The 15118-nt window shown below is 49.8% G+C and overlaps 4 protein-coding genes across 4 annotated transcripts; 3 read left to right on the forward strand and 1 right to left on the reverse strand.

Moving 5' to 3' along the window:
- Window positions 1–211: 211 nt before the first annotated feature.
- On the reverse strand, window positions 212–1812 carry LACBIDRAFT_312416 (uncharacterized protein; the record flags this gene model as incomplete). Its single annotated transcript, XM_001888176.1, has 5 exons — window positions 212–1010; window positions 1061–1122; window positions 1177–1408; window positions 1471–1623; window positions 1679–1812. 5 exons carry the CDS (start codon window positions 1810–1812, stop codon window positions 212–214), a joined length of 1380 nt encoding a protein of 459 aa, XP_001888211.1.
- Window positions 1813–1894: 82 nt separating this feature from the next.
- On the forward strand, window positions 1895–4052 carry LACBIDRAFT_186248 (uncharacterized protein). Its single transcript, XM_001888118.1, has 11 exons — window positions 1895–2185; window positions 2233–2242; window positions 2295–2373; window positions 2424–2523; window positions 2576–2689; window positions 2745–3136; window positions 3196–3405; window positions 3462–3550; window positions 3611–3693; window positions 3812–3853; window positions 3985–4052. Exons 1-11 carry the CDS (start codon window positions 1942–1944, stop codon window positions 3999–4001), a joined length of 1380 nt encoding a protein of 459 aa, XP_001888153.1. The 5' UTR covers window positions 1895–1941; the 3' UTR covers window positions 4002–4052.
- A 2846-nt stretch (window positions 4053–6898) lies between these two features.
- On the forward strand, window positions 6899–8190 carry LACBIDRAFT_333500 (uncharacterized protein; the record flags this gene model as incomplete). Its single annotated transcript, XM_001888119.1, has 8 exons — window positions 6899–6916; window positions 7034–7049; window positions 7104–7155; window positions 7210–7592; window positions 7689–7822; window positions 7880–7925; window positions 7976–8079; window positions 8155–8190. The coding sequence occupies 8 exons, from the start codon at window positions 6899–6901 to the stop codon at window positions 8188–8190; spliced, it is 789 nt and encodes a 262-aa protein (XP_001888154.1).
- A 3797-nt stretch (window positions 8191–11987) lies between these two features.
- Window positions 11988–14300, forward strand: LACBIDRAFT_312419 (uncharacterized protein; the record flags this gene model as incomplete). The annotated part of the gene is made up of 4 exons (XM_001888120.1): window positions 11988–12623; window positions 12701–12951; window positions 13006–13708; window positions 13800–14300. The coding sequence occupies 4 exons, from the start codon at window positions 11988–11990 to the stop codon at window positions 14298–14300; spliced, it is 2091 nt and encodes a 696-aa protein (XP_001888155.1).
- Between the last annotated feature and the right edge of the window lie 818 nt (window positions 14301–15118).

Raw genomic sequence — 15118 nt, forward strand, 5'->3', positions numbered from 1 at the left:
GAAGGTGCATAGTTGTTCGAAAACAGAGGTTATTTTTAGCTCGAACCCCCAATCGCACGTGAACATAATTGTACCAGGCCGAAAGTGAAGCATGTAATTTAGAAAATACAAAGCGGGTTAACGCTGATAACGTCCAAAGATATGTACACTACTCGAGAAGAAACCCATGTGGTATAATTACCCCATAACACCCAGCGAACAACCCTTTTTACTACAGCCTTGTCATTTCACCGCCTCCCAGATCTCTGCCACGCAGCACCGCCATGCTCGAGTTCGAAGCACTGGGGCTGCCGGCGGCAGTGTCATCTTCCGACGGTACAGGCTTGACAAAGTCCATTTCCTGCCCAACATCAGCCTCGTCGCCCTCTTGGTCATCCCCAAGCATGAACTGACGCTCCTCCCCCGTCGTCGGCCCTGGCCTCACAGCAGCTCTCGGTGTCGTTGAGGACGATGATGCAGATGATGGGAGAGGTTGTTGTTGTCTTGGAGGTGGAGGTGATTTAGGTGGAGGCGACTTGGATGCTGTATACGACAGTGACTGGGCTGCAATAGCGGCGTTCACCTGTGTTTGGTGTGATACAGGGTTGGTTTCTGGTTTTCGTGAGAAGCTGCTGCCGCGCGTCTGCAATTGAGGTCGGATGAAACCACCTGCGCCTGCTGCACCTCCCAGCCCACGTCCTATGGGAGCAGGTCCAATAACATCCTCTGGGTCGATGTTTGTCACTTGTGCTTGTGCGTGATGGCTAACGGGGTTTGGCGTTATAACGCTGTTTGCCGAGAATGGGAGCCCCGATGATGAAGAAGCAGAGTTGGGGCCAGGACGATTGTGTCCTCCACCACCGATGTCTAGATCAGCGATGATGTCGCTGATCCAGATCCATGCTTCGCTCCCGTGGTACTTCATGCTCTCCACAGAAAATTGTGGTATTTGATCGAAGCCGCGGAGCTGGAGGACGTAGCGATTGTAAAGGGTGCCCAGGACGGTATACGTCATAAGGAGGACGAGGAAACTGTGCCTGTTGTAAGTCACTTGGTATTGATATGAGGTAGATATACAAACATGACTGCTGTGATTGCGATGAAACCCCAGAACCCACTGCTTTCGCTGGTTGGGCAAGCTAACTGTGAGGAGAGCTTGTTAGCTTTAACAGGATTGAGAAAGTCGAGTCGGCTTACATGGGTTCTCCATTCAATCATGTACCCGCAACCGATGTCATCATTACCAGGAGGCAGCTGCGCTACGAGGAGGGGTTCCCCTGAACCAAAGACGGACAAGTCGCATATGAAGTCAATGACTGCTGAGGCCCGAACGTCCGTAGGTTTTTCGTCTTTCGTTGTGCAATGCGAGCCTTCTGAGATAGTGATGCGGGGTTTGGAGTCGAATACACTGAGTGTGGTGTTAACCTTTCTGTGGGATTGACAGCATACATTAGTTTCTGTGTTCAATGTCAATAAAAGACTGTGACTGACCCGAGAGCAAAGTCGCCATGGCCTCTCCGTATGAAAGCAGCGACGTCCGCTTGAGCTATCTCATCCTTCAAACCAAATGTTTCTGTCTTTACAGCCTGGCAGACATTTATCGCAAATGTTCTTCCCCCCGGCCACTTGACCTCATAATCTTTGCTAGACAGAACCTCGATGAATACGAAAACTACGAGACATGACTGCGCCTGCGTACCTCGCCTTTAAAGTATTCAAGTCATAGAATTTCCCGTCATCATGAATTGTGCACGGTTTGTCGGCGTCGGCTATGGCGATGGTAATCAGACCTAGAATGACGAGGTTTGCCTTAAAGCATGTTCTTGACAACATTATTTTGAATTGCCACTGGATGTCGACACGTTTAGGCAGGGACACAAGTTGTTGTCACGCTCTGTCACACCTTCCCGCCCAACTCCGACGAGGAATCGACATCGTTGACGTTGCCTTGAACAGCGACCAATGTCTTCCGTGCTATTGCGCTCGTTGGCCCGAACAACGACGAGGACAACACCCGCGTCGAGGCTTTTGCGCAGGAATATATGTGCAACCCCCGTTGCTCGGCGGGCTGCTGAACCGTCTCTTGAGGAGGGGGCAAAAACTGCTTTCGACTATCATACCGTGGAGGATTTGCAGCATTTGGACGCTTCGGAGATCTTGCCAACGCCAGGAAGTAAAGAGGATGCGAAAATGAGGCATTTCACAGGTAAGTATTGGGTTTATTGCTCAAGACGTTACTGAGGTTTGCTACAGTTAACTTCGGGTAAGCAAACCATCTTGCGAAAAGGAGGTTGAGGACTGAACGCCGCGGATAGTCCTCAGCATCCAGCTGCTCACGGTGTGCTGCGTATGATTTTGGAACTCAATGGAGAAGAGATTCTGCGCGCGGACCCAGTACGTACAACTTCTCTACCTCGGCATCCCTAGGCTTACTTCATTTTCAGCACATCGGTCTGCTTCATCGTGGCACGGAGAAACTAATTGAATACAAGACGTACATCCAAGCCCTACCCTACTTTGACCGTCTTGACTACGTTTCAATGAGTATGCTATCACCTCTTCTCTTCTTTCACCAACTTACCTGTACCCACAACAGTGACGAACGAGCTCTGCTACTCTCTAGCGGTAGAAAAGCTTCTGAACATCGAGGTGCCCGCCCGTGCTCAATGGATCCGAGTTCTCTTCGGCGAAATAACGCGTATTCTTAACCGTAAGCCATCACCTACCCTTGCCTCACCTCAAACCAACCTTACCCCACCTAAAAGATCTCATGGCCATCCTCACACACGTCATGGACGTCGGTGGTCTCACCCCCTTCCTCTGGGGCTTCGAAGAGCGCGAAAAGCTCATGGAGTTCTACGAACGCGTTTCCGGCGCGCGTTTGCACGCCGCCTACGTCCGTCCGGGAGGTGTAGCCTTCGACCTCCCCCACGGACTCCTTGACGACATCTTCAAATGGGGAACCCAATTCAGCAGTAGGGTTGACGAGATTGAGGAGGTCGTTACGGGTAACCGTATTTGGAAAGAGCGGACGATTGGGATTGGACCTGTCACTGCCAAGCAGGCTTTGGATTATAGTTTCAGTGGGGTTATGCTGCGTGGCAGTGGGATTGCGTGGGATTTGAGGAAGGTGGCCCCATATGATAAGTACGATGAGGTGTGTGGCCTGTTTCTTTGCTCTCATCGCATGAGAGGAGGCTAAAGGAGATTCGATAGGTTGAGTTCGACATTCCTGTAGGCAAGAACGGTGACTGCTATGACCGCTACTTGTGCCGTGTCCAGGAGATGCGAGAGAGCTTGCGGATTATTAGCCAGGCGCTCAACAAGATTACCCCTGGTGCTGTGAAGGTCGACGACCACAAGCTTGTGCCTCCACCCCGTGCTATGATGAAAGAAAGCATGGAGTCACTCATCCACCATTTCAAAGTAAAGTTCTCGTCTTTGTCCCATACGAAACCTTTGATAATCTATATCGGTTCTAGATCTTCAGTGAAGGGTACTCTGTCCCCCCAGGCGAGACTTACAGCGCTATCGAGGCTCCCAAGGGAGAGATGGGCGTCTACCTCGTTTCGTGAGTGACCCTCTCCCTTTATCCGTTTCTTCTATGACTTGACGTGTTAACCCAATCCAGCGACGGCTCCAACCGCCCATACAGGTGTAGTATACGCGCCCCTGGGTTCGCTCATCTTGCTGGTTCAGATTTCATGATGAGACGTATGTGTTACCCCTTGTCCCCTCTTCAACTACATGCTGACGTAATCACAGACGTCAGCCATTTGTTCTTCCAACTATCTCTGCCCCTTGGTTAATGAATTCTTCCTTCCTTCTTTCTAGCACATGCTCGCGGACGCCGTTGCTATCATTGGTACTATGGTCAGTCATCTCTCCCATGTTTTTCCGAAAGTGGTTTGACTAAAGAACGTTCCTTTCCTTGTAGGATCTGGTGTTTGGGTACGTTCAGCCTTCCCTATCTATGGAGTTTGAGCTGACCACGCGTTTCTTTCAGAGAGGTTGATAGATAGATTTCTTGGAACTAGAAAAAAACCTGCGAAATCTACTTTTGTTTGCTTTCTACTCTTGTTTGCTTCACTTAAGATGTTCGTTCAAGCTTCGACTTGACGCCAAAGGATGATCCTTTCATCTCAGTGCCGACATTGGCTACTCCATGGCGTTGCTGTTCACCAGCTACTCAAATATCAAGCCACCAACGAAGGAAAGGTCTTCCTGCCAGCGTCCTCGGTGCTAATCTTCTCATAGTTGTTCCCTCCTTCCCTCCCTCTCTCAGGCGGATACGGGACCGTTAGATGTCAGCTCTTTCTTCTTTTGCCAATATTTAGGCTTCTGAGTTCCGATATCCCTCCGTTACCTTCATTGCATCACATGCTCGCGAACGCTGTCAGTATCATCGGCATGTTGGTCAGTCATCTCCCCCCGTCGAAGCTTTGACTTACACCCACCCCCTGTAGGATCTTGAGTTTGGATGTGTTCGGCTGCTGAGCCTTTCATGTGCCACGGGACCTCAGGAGGAGTTAGAGCTGCGGGTTATCGGTTCTCTTCCTACGGAGCCCCGTTCGTCGCTCTCCTTATCACCGTTGTCAACGATCATTTAGATGGACGCTAATCGCAGATAAATTTGCTTTCCAACTCTATTTTCAAGGTATTCTAACGTCATGTACAGCCATCCGCGACTTTACGCTATTCCTGCAGGCTGGCCGCAGGTCTTCAAGCTTCAATCTTCACGAGTTGGTTTTATGACAGGGCGTTTCTGTGACATCACTTTGCCTGGCTGAGTCTTGGTCTTTCGTGCCTTTTGCAAGTAGCTTGCGAGTGTCTTGCCTCTCTTGCCTTGAATTTCACGATCTGATTCTTGATGTCGAGACATTGATTCTTGAAATCAAGCTACTGAGAGTTTTCAAAGTGCTTTCCCATCTCTTCATCAGAAGGGATCATCATCTACGAAACCGCACAGTACAATCACCACCGACCGTTGACGCCAAAGAGTGGCCCCACATGATATTTCATGCAACCGATAGCCAGGAAACCAGTCCCGCAACGAGCTGATTCCTCCAATGGACATCAAAGTGAGACGGTTTCTCCTTTTGAGTTGCATGCGTTCACCTCAGCTTCCTTAGCTGTTGATAACCCTGTGACAAAACCACCTAGTCCAAATGTCGGACATGATCGCGACCGCGATTGGAAGCATCCGTGTCGTTCCGAATGTTCAACGCTCAGCCTCGAGGTGATGTCAGACTTAAGAATTGTGAACATTCACACGCCTCTCGGAGATTCTTTCTAAGTGGATAAGAATAGGTGGGATGACAGCTACGCATGCCTTGATGGAAAGTGCCTAGTCAAAACTTCGGGGATGACGCCGATCAAGTTGTCAATCGCTGCTGTCTCCGCATCTCCTTCCATTGGAATCGCTTCACCATACTCCACCGTATGGTGCCTCACACAAACCGCCGCAATCGCATGTCAAAATTCACCTCCCATGTATGTTTGTAATTGATCTCTTTCGACGGGAGAAGAACCTGAAAGTGATGGTAGACGTCATCTGGATTTGGTCTTTGTGATCCCCAACCCTGGTATTCAATGTCAGACTCGTCGGAATCGTGCAAAGACCTTTCGACATTGCTCCAAATCTTGCCTCCACGGATGTTGACCTTCAGACTAGTGTCATTACCCCACTCCGTCGTGCCTTTTGTCGCAATTGCCACTCCTCGGCATTCCCTCTACGGATGCGAATATGGCGCCTGCTCGTGTGAGCAAGCTCAGCGTAGCCCGATTGGAGGGGGGGTCATGCGAGAGCGATAGGAAGGACACCCATCTATAGTTGCAACATGATGGATCTTCTTCCTTCCCGAGGTGGCGGTCATTGAACGCGCCTCGTTTCAAAACAGGCGTCTAAACCAGAGCTTGTTCGATGTGACGCCTGGAGCAACAGATATACTTTCTCTATGTTTGGCTGGTCATTGGTCACCGGTGGTCCTCATGCTTTTAATCCCCTCCTCCGCCGGCGCTGTTGGTATGTGGTGATTGGATTAGCAGTGTGCCATGTTGCGCTGATAGGGCCAGAGCTTCTATGGCACAACCTCGACATTGCGGGGCGAGAACGGGGTTGGATTTCGCCTCGCATTTACAAATGATCCAGAGCACTTGGGAACATAGAGACGACTTAGGCGCTTCCTTCTTGTGCCTGCAGGACGAGGATACCTTTATAGAAGAAGCTTCTCGTCAAATTCAGACACATATGTGGGGTTGCCCTGACTTTCTCCGCATAAGGAGCACTTAGGTCGAACCGTGGTTTCACCACTTCTCGAACCAGGGGTTCGAGTTACCTATCTGTCTCATCTGCTCAGGCCCCATGCTCATCCCAAAACTTACCTCCTTATCTCATGCCAGGTCAGACTTGCGCCTGCCTGTGCACTTATCGGCCCATGAAAAAGAAAGATGTAAATGTCAAGGAACCCGAAGCAATAATCGATATTCATCGCTAGTTTGATACATCCGCCGGTTTGACCAACCTACTGGTTAATGAAGCTTCCCAGGCGGCGGGATTCGCAGCTCGACACCTGTCTTCCAATGTCCAGTCAGGGGCGGGATTCAGCGTCTTCCGGCGAACATTCACGCCTGACGGCGGTGGAGAAAACCTCTATGGCACACCATGAGTTCGCGCCATATCTTGACCCGGGGCTTGGCGTAGACGGTGGGAGTATATGGTTGAAACTTGAGACTCTACTCGTCGTAGATGTGCTGGTGCACTGTATCCCTGTTGTGCTTCCGGTTTCTCGTATTTCTTGTAGATATTTTTGTATTTATTTTTTGATCACGTTCATGGGCGTCTAATTGCAGTCACGGTCCTCATCGCGTCCAACAACGTCGAGAACAACTGTCTCGACGCCTAAAGGACAACCCGACAATGTCGATACTGCAATCGGTATGCAAGGCTATGGAGAGAATCGCTCCTCTTCGATTGGCAGAAAAGTGGGACAATGTCAGCGCAGAGCTTTCCAACGTTGAACGTCCATCATGATTGCTCACAACTGCTTGGCAGGTTGGATTGTTGCTGGGTACGTGGACCGCAATCGTTCTACCTGATAACATTGAACTCAAGCTTGCTTTAGAATCACCCAATCAACGCGCAGGCGGGGAGAATCGTGTTCTGCTGACCATCGAGTACGTACAGTCCTTGCACAAATATTGAACACCATGACTTCCTCATATCTTTAGTCTTACTACGAAAGTAGTTTCCGAAGCGTTGGCAAAGGATACGTCGGTTATTGTTGCCTATCATCCGCCTATCTTTAGTGGATTGAAGTCCTTGACGCTATCGAACCCACTTCAATCTTCGCTTCTTCAATGTGCGGCTAAAGGAATATCAATTTATTCTCCACATACGGCATTGGATTCGGTGTGGGGAGGCATTAATGATTGGCTCGCAGAGGGATTGTTGAGCAAAAAGCAAGACGATGTTATCAGTGCGCTCGTTGCAGAGAAGATAGGTGCCAATGGAGTGAGCGAAGGCGCGGAAGGTAGATTGGTCACGCTAAAGGAAGCGATTCCCATGGCCGTGCTGGCACACAGAGTAAAGTCGCATCTGCGTCTAACCCACCGTGCGTTTCTTGTTCCTGATCTCTTTCCCACATGACCTGACCTTGACTTTACCTCCTGCTTCTCCCTCACCCACCTGGCTTCATGCGCACAATCAGTCCAAGTAGGAATCAATTCACTGGATGAATCCCGGTCTTCGTCCGTCCGGACAATCGCCATTTCCGCAGGATCCGGAGGATCCATGCTGGCTGGCAAGAAGGCTGACGTCTATCTTACGGGAGAAATGTCACATGTATGTACCTCCCCTCGCAACCCCTACTCAGACTCAAGCATACCGTCGTGACCACAGCACGAAGTTCTAGCTGCTCTCGCCGCAGGCACCAACGTTATTCTGTGTAAGTCCTGAGCTAATTTTGACCTCATGACGAACTCAACCTTGCCCCAGGCGGACACACAAATACCGAACGCGGATACTTACCCCTTCTTGCTGCAAAACTGCTCCAGGAACTCCGAACCGCTGGTGAAGGTGCAGAAGACGTGGAGGTGGTAGTGAGCCAAAAGGATCAACATCCGCTCGATATTGTGTAACAACTTCCGAATATCTTATCGATGGTTCATCGATAGCGCTCTACGCCACCAAAGATTGATGATTTTTCGTGAATTCGTTATGAAGCTCGTCGCGGTGTTGAAATAACAAGAGGGTCGCACAGAATATTTCCAACTTCAAGCAACCCTCGGTTACACGCCTGCGATTAAATTTGATTAAACCATCGATAGCACGCAACACTATCTAAAAGGTGCGATTCCTCTCATCTAATACCTATCCCTGGTCGTCGCGGTGTTGGAATTCGGAGAGGGCCGTTCACATTCATTCCAACTCATACACGACTATGCGTCTTGTTCTTATAATAAATCTTTTTTTGGTGATTCTATCGCTGTTCCATCGTGTCCGCAATACGCCAGACGTATAGATGTGGGTGGATATGGGCGACTCCATTTTTTTCAAGATCCGTGCCGGCGCTGATTTGGACGGAGTTGAAAAACAGAAGGCTATCAGGGCGCGGCAAAAATAAAGAAGAGACGATATGCTATATGATAATATTCCTTGGCGGCGGGAAAGGGAGTGGGAGTGGGATGCCGACAAACCAGAACGAATCAGTTTAGCTGAACCGTCGGAACTGAGGCTCCATATTCCACTCCTTCGGCCGAAGGGGTCCTTGAAATGATGCTCCAAGCCTCCACTTGAATATTGTATACCAGAGGGAGACGTGTAACTATATTGTTTGGAGTACATGCATATACTCCAGCCCCTCTTGCCGATCAAGAAAAATTTTGGTTAATCTCCTAGATGATGAATGGACGACCTGAACCCAGGAGTGAAAACGAGATGAAACCCACACGAGCGCCATGCGCACAGCCGAAACGCGTGGTCATGACCATGGCGACGATGCAAGGACCGCAAGTAGGAAGGAACAAGATCAAAGCCAGAATAAGAGATCGAGGAGGGTCATGTGCGCCGCGGGAAGCGGAACGCTTCTCCCTATTCCAAATTGTGCGGCGTAGGGGAACCTAGGGAAACGACTTAAAGGATATAAAGGTCAAAGCTCTAGCGCTTGAAATATCTTTTTTGAGGAAATTTTGGTAGACCGGCCAGGGCGCCTTGATAATTGAACACAAGGTGGCGCAGGCCGGTGTACGAAATTTGACCGGAGCGGCGGGATCTAGAGGCCGATTCAGCACAACGCGCTTAGATTTCCTATCACGAAGGAGGACTTCTCGGAGAGATAGGAAGAGGCGTATTAGAGAGTCAAGCTGTTCCAAAGGAAAAGAGAATTATCCGTTTTCCACGTGTCTGATAACAAAAGGAAATCTGCCTTCCGAGGGCCAACTGATGTAAAGTGCGTCATTGGACGCTTAGAATCAAAGCTAGAACAGCGGCATCACCTAGAAGGCGCGCTCGCCAAGCTGGTGGGCGATCATAACAATTATTGAACAAGTTTCGGGAGGGGGTCGCGACTCATATGGGGCTCTAAAAAAAATTATTTCAAAGGTAAAACGGCGTTCGAGCTCGCCAAACTGGCGGTCCTAATAATTATTGAGGCGCTCCGAGGGCGAGACGCGAAGTTCTGGAGGATGGTGGCCGTCGATAAGGCCAGAACAGTGGTGCCCGCCAAATTGGTGGGCGATCCTGATGGCGCAGTCCAGTTCTAGTAGGTCACTTGCTCTAATAAGTCGATTTATAAGCGTCATACGCGAGGATTTGATTTGAGGGTCGTCAGGCCTCAACGTGAGGGTCCTTCTGCTGCCTTCCGTCGATTGTAAAAGAGGAAATGAGACCTCCGACGGAGCCACCTGGGTGAGATTTTTTGATTAAAGAGTGTGGCGGTCAGAGCTTGTCATGACTGGACCAACTTGTTCTTCCTGGCCAAACCGATGAAACAATGAAACCCCGAAGCGGGCAGGTGTCGGACTGATCAACATTTTGCCGCTTCAAAAAAGAAGGAAGCGAAGGGAGTTCATTGAAAAGATTACTGATGATGTAGGAAGAGCCAGAAATTGAACCGAGAGTGGTGCGCTGAGCGAATTCAGGCTATGAAGTCGCCCGCGGGTATGACAGATAGCATCGACGAAACCGATTTCACTGGAATGGACTTCTATGCGCTGAAACGCGTTGAGTTGATCCTCAACTTTATTGGGGGATACCTGAGGTCGAGATTGTTTGCTTGCTGAATGTGCGGCGTGCGCCAAGAATAAAAATTGAGGGTCGTCAAAGATGAGGCGTTGAATCCTTCTGCCGACGTAAAAGCATGTAGAACAAATACGAGAGTTTACCGTCTCGAACGTCCCTCGAAATTTTAGAGAATTGAAGAATGATGGATGGAAGTGCATCTGCTTGGCTATCGGGCATGAACGCAGGAAGATACGAGAGTTTACCGTCTCGAATGTCCCTAGAAATTTTTAGAGAATTGAAGAATGATGGATTGGAGTGAATCTGCTTGGCTATCGGACATGAATACAACAACTGTGGTTCTGACCGAACCAACTTGCCTTTCCCGACCGTCTCGGCTTCGTGGCGTACTGAAAATTTGAGAACATGACGTGCAGTGTCCTACGAATTCCTGTTGAGCTGATCGAAAAATTGCGTCAGATGAGGTAAGAAGGACCATGGAAGGAGAATTCAATCAGAGAAGGAGGAACTTACCAATGAAGAGCCAGAACCTGAGTGTTCCGACCGAACTCGAAGTCATGAAGAGCTTCCGCGAGTATCTCGGCTTCATAATTAATAATGCGTGAGTCCGGGAACACAGCACATTCCCGTTAACATCTAGTTATTGCATTGGTTTAATTCATTAGTGGAGACTGTTGAAGGTCGTGGTACCGTTTTCAGGGTCTTGGAGTTCTTCTGCGCTCATCCTGGTTAACTCATCCCACGTATTCCAGCATGTGAGGGGTTTGTTTTTGGAAGAATCCAGAACCAATGGTCTAGAATAGTATTGCTCCTGGCCTGCTGACAGCAGTGCATTCGACTGGCCGTGATGATATGAAAGCATGTTTGATTGATCCTCAAAAATTGCGACTTGGAAGAGGAAGGCCAGGCTCAAGATCCTGATTTGAGAATTCCATCAAAGAAGAAAAACTTGAGGGTGTCGTCGCGGATGGCCCGGATATCGACAACTCGACCCAGAGGTAGTGGCTCGGAACGCCCGGGTTGTCCTACTCGAACTGAACTTCAGCGACCCTCTTCTGAGGACGACACAGCTAAGTTTCCTGTGATGATCTTGACAGCGTGACTGATCGATTTTTACAACACTTGCAACTGGAGGAAAGAAGTGCGTACCAGGCTCAATGAAAGACAAAAGAATTCCACTTAAGAGACGGCGGAGGGGCGCAACGTCTTGTTTACTCGAATTGAGGATGAAAACGAGTGAAAGCGAAATTTACTACCTGTAGCGGCACGGGGCCAAAAAGTATAGGTCACTGAGATGCCGGCCATCGGAACAGGCGGAGAAGGTGATAGTGAGGCGCATACGTAGTGAGCCCGGGGATCACGCGTAAATCAAATCAGCAGACTCGGATGAATGGGGCTTTGCTGTGGTTTGTTGAGCTCACCGATGATTATCAGGACTTGCGAGGACTCTGGAGGACTTGGGTTGTAAAATTTGAAATTGGGGAGGTGTGGGGTATTCCGTTGCCGGTAAACAATATGAGTCTAGGTACCAGGTGAGTTGTGGTCAAATGCATTTGCACGAGTCCTGATTCAAGCTGAGTTTGAATTCAGCTATCAACGCCGCACGCGACCTCGATCACGTGGCGAGACGCGTCTTCAAGTTGTTCCTTCCGAACTCATCGTTGTTCTCAACATCGGACTCTCAAAGTAAGTATTTTCTTCAACACAATGCGGTTAAAGCTCACAAGTATTCCAAAGCTACAGCAGGAACTCGGTGGAATAACTGACAATGCCGCTATCGGGAGGACAGGAATTGAGTTTGAGGCATTTGCCAGATGTGTCGGACATCGATGCATCTTTCTCCTTCCAAATCCCCGTTCCAGCTCGGGAAGATTACCTTCTAGCGGACGACGGTGATGACGACTTCTTCAAGGGTGTTAACGACGTTCTTGCCACCCCCGTCGCCCTGTCTAGACCTACCCAACACGAACCACTTACCCTCAGCCAACTCACGCCTAGACCATCAGAAACTCACCGCTCAATTCATCTCCGTTCACCGCTTCCTTCATTACCATCTCTGTCACGGAATTTATCCCATAAACCCAGATTGAACGAGGAGACCCAGGACCTTCCCATGCTGGTCAAGGGGGTGACATCAGCGCGGCCAAAGGCGATCAAGAAGCCAGCACTTCGCCTCCTTCCTAACGAAGGGTCGCCCGCTGGTGCACGTCTAGACAGCCTCAGGGCCGAGGTAGATTTGCTGGCTGAAGGCTTAGGAACGGGCACATCAACCTCAAAATTGGCGCCACCCCTTCAATCGCGTCTGCGAAGTCCGAAAGGATCGAAGCGTCAATCAATCGACAAAGGGGAACCGCAGTCGCTGCGAAAGAGACGTAGAAAGGAAGTGGCCGTGCCAGGCAAGCAGGTATGTCTCTTTTTTCCTTATCGCCCTGGCCCGTGATTTTGATCTGTCGATGATTGACTGACGTGCGACTTGCTTAGACTGTGATCTCAGGAGCAATAACGAAGGCCCGAAAGCACAAATCTATCTTACCGCCATCAGTAATAACTTCTACTCAAAGTGCCTTCGTTTCTACTTCACCATCAGATTCATCGGCCCAGCCAACGCACATCCCAGAACCAAATGGAGATCTAGGCGATGTAACTGCCGACACCAGCATGGACTCCGTCGCTCTAGGCGGGGTTGCGGAGCGACTATTGATGTACAGCCAGAAACTTATCAGCTCCTTTGGGTATGTTCATTCACCTCTATGAGCGATCTAAAACAGAGTTGCTTGACCATCCAGACTCTCCAATGCGAACCAATTTTCGGGGCCAGGACACGATCCAGAGCCGCCGATGCCTAGCCACGCTCCCACAGAGGAGATCTCGAGTGCCATCACCGGCGCAGGGAACGAATTCAGCGAAGACCACAACAAATCATTGACGGTATCGCAGCTTTCCCCTCAAAAACCTACATCTTTACAAGAGCCCAAATTCCCTTCGGCCGCTGCCCCGATGTCACCACTTCGGCCGTCAAGCAAGAGACCGGCATCAGCACAGGCGCACTTAGATCAAGGCCGGAAAAAAGTTAGAAGTGTGTCATCGCGAGCTGGTAATACATCAAACTCGACTGTTAAGGAGCCCTTGGCATCGTTGCGCGCGCGGCCATCGCACCAAGAGCTGCGGCCTGAGGCCTCAGGTTCTGGTTCTAGGTTCAAAGGGACAAGGGCCCGCGAAGAGACAATCACAAAGGCCAGGCCGATCAGGGCGAAACGAAAGCGCTTACCACCGGTCACCAAACCTGGCGATAAGATAGAGGCAAAGACGAGATCAAATCCAAAAACCTCGACAGACGCAGTTCCAACTGATTCGCGAAAATTGCGTCAGGGCACCACGGTGGTGGGCAATTCCGTTGAGGTGCAGGGTAAGAGCAGTACAGGGCCTTCATTACACTCAGAAGGGAGTCAGATCCGTTTCTCAGCGACAACCTCTTTGTCCGGCGAACATGTAAGTCAATCACCTTTCTTCTTTTCACGGCACGTTCTTGGTCGTACGACATTCAATCTTTCCTTATGTAACTCATAATTTCTTTGTGAAGGTTGCGAGTCGCCCTGCAAACGCCACCAGGCCCACGGCCTTCACGTTTCACTCTGATGCGAGGCTAGAAGCGCGTTGGAGTAAACTCGATAATGAAGATTCAAAGAAACTTTCATCGTCGTCACAAAAAGAACGCACGCAACAACTCGATAATGATAAGCAACATCGGCAGGGCGTATCTATCCCCGATTTTAGAACTATACACGCTGCTCAAGAAGCAGAGTTTGCCCTGCGGAAGGAGAATATTTGCCCGACCGTGCCGCTGCCCATGAGGTTTGAGACGGATTTCAGGGTGAAGGAGCGGCAAAAGTTTGATGAGAGGGTGAGAGAGAAGGAGAGGGAGAGGGAGGTGGAAAGGGAGCAGCGGCGGAGGGAACGTGAAGAGCAGGAGGAGAAAGAAGTTCGAGAGTTACGGAAGAGAGCTGTGCCGAAGGCGCATGAGGTGCCGGAGTGGTACAAAGAAGCACCCAGGAGACGGGAAAGGGAAGAAAGGGAAACATGAGATTGCCCAGGGATACGAAGTGATTTAGTTCTGGGGTGTTGGAGCTCTCGACAGAACATGGGCCACGGGGTGTGAGTTGTGTATAACTGTTGTACCATGACATTATTTCTGAATGGTATACAGGCGCTGAAGACGCGTCTTGGCCATCTGTAAGCCTGAGCGCTTCAGCCTTCGATTTCTTGCCATGTGTCAGCATGTGTCCTCGGGAAGTAAATACGGTGTTTCGTTATTTCCCCCAGAGACTTTTCGATCGATCAGGAAGAAGTCCCTTCTCTCCCTGCTAAATGATATTTCCGCAAAGACCGCGTATATGGGGATGTTCTCCAGCCTGATGTGGGCAACAGAGGCAGGCAGGCCAACGGCGGCGTCGACGGGAGAAGGACTGACGCGTTGCTTCCGAGCACACCGGAAGTCGATGATCTCAATAGAATACACAACCTGAAGGATACCCATCTGGATGTCAATGGTGTATATTTTACATTGTTATATCGAAGACGATGAAAGGTATAGTGCACTTTTTTTTTTCAGGATTCTTCTCTTGGACATGGCAATTCCCTTTCAATTTATCTTTATTCTCCTAAATTCCTCCCTGAAGCGTTACTTGCCGCGCGCCCTTGGAATTTTAAATAACAAATGGGTGCGACCGGGATCCCTGAAGTCAGTAAATATATTGAGAAATGAGGCGCGCCACTCCAATCCATGGAGCTGGTTATGCGCTCTAGTCGCAAAGAGGATAGTAAGAATATGTTGTGTTTCTGGATACAATTTCACGCGTTTGACTGCCCTCTTGTTTGTGGATTTTGATGGAACCTTAGCAC

This window comes from Laccaria bicolor, genomic scaffold (assembly GCF_000143565.1).
Source record: "Laccaria bicolor S238N-H82 LACBIscaffold_52 genomic scaffold, whole genome shotgun sequence".
NCBI lineage: Eukaryota > Fungi > Basidiomycota > Agaricomycetes > Agaricales > Hydnangiaceae > Laccaria > Laccaria bicolor.

What these genes read in the sequence shown, in the direction of transcription:
- LACBIDRAFT_186248 (XM_001888118.1), top strand. Translation starts at nt 1,942, where the DNA reads ATGTCTTCCGTGCTATTGCGCTCGTTGGCCCGAACAACGACGAGGACA. An exon ending in AGATTCTGCGCGCGGACCCA is followed by an intron (nt 2,374 to 2,423) that starts GTACGTACAACT and finishes CTTCATTTTCAG; the next exon opens with CACATCGGTCTGCTTCATCG. An exon ending in CACTCATCCACCATTTCAAA is followed by an intron (nt 3,406 to 3,461) that starts GTAAAGTTCTCG and finishes TATCGGTTCTAG; the next exon opens with ATCTTCAGTGAAGGGTACTC.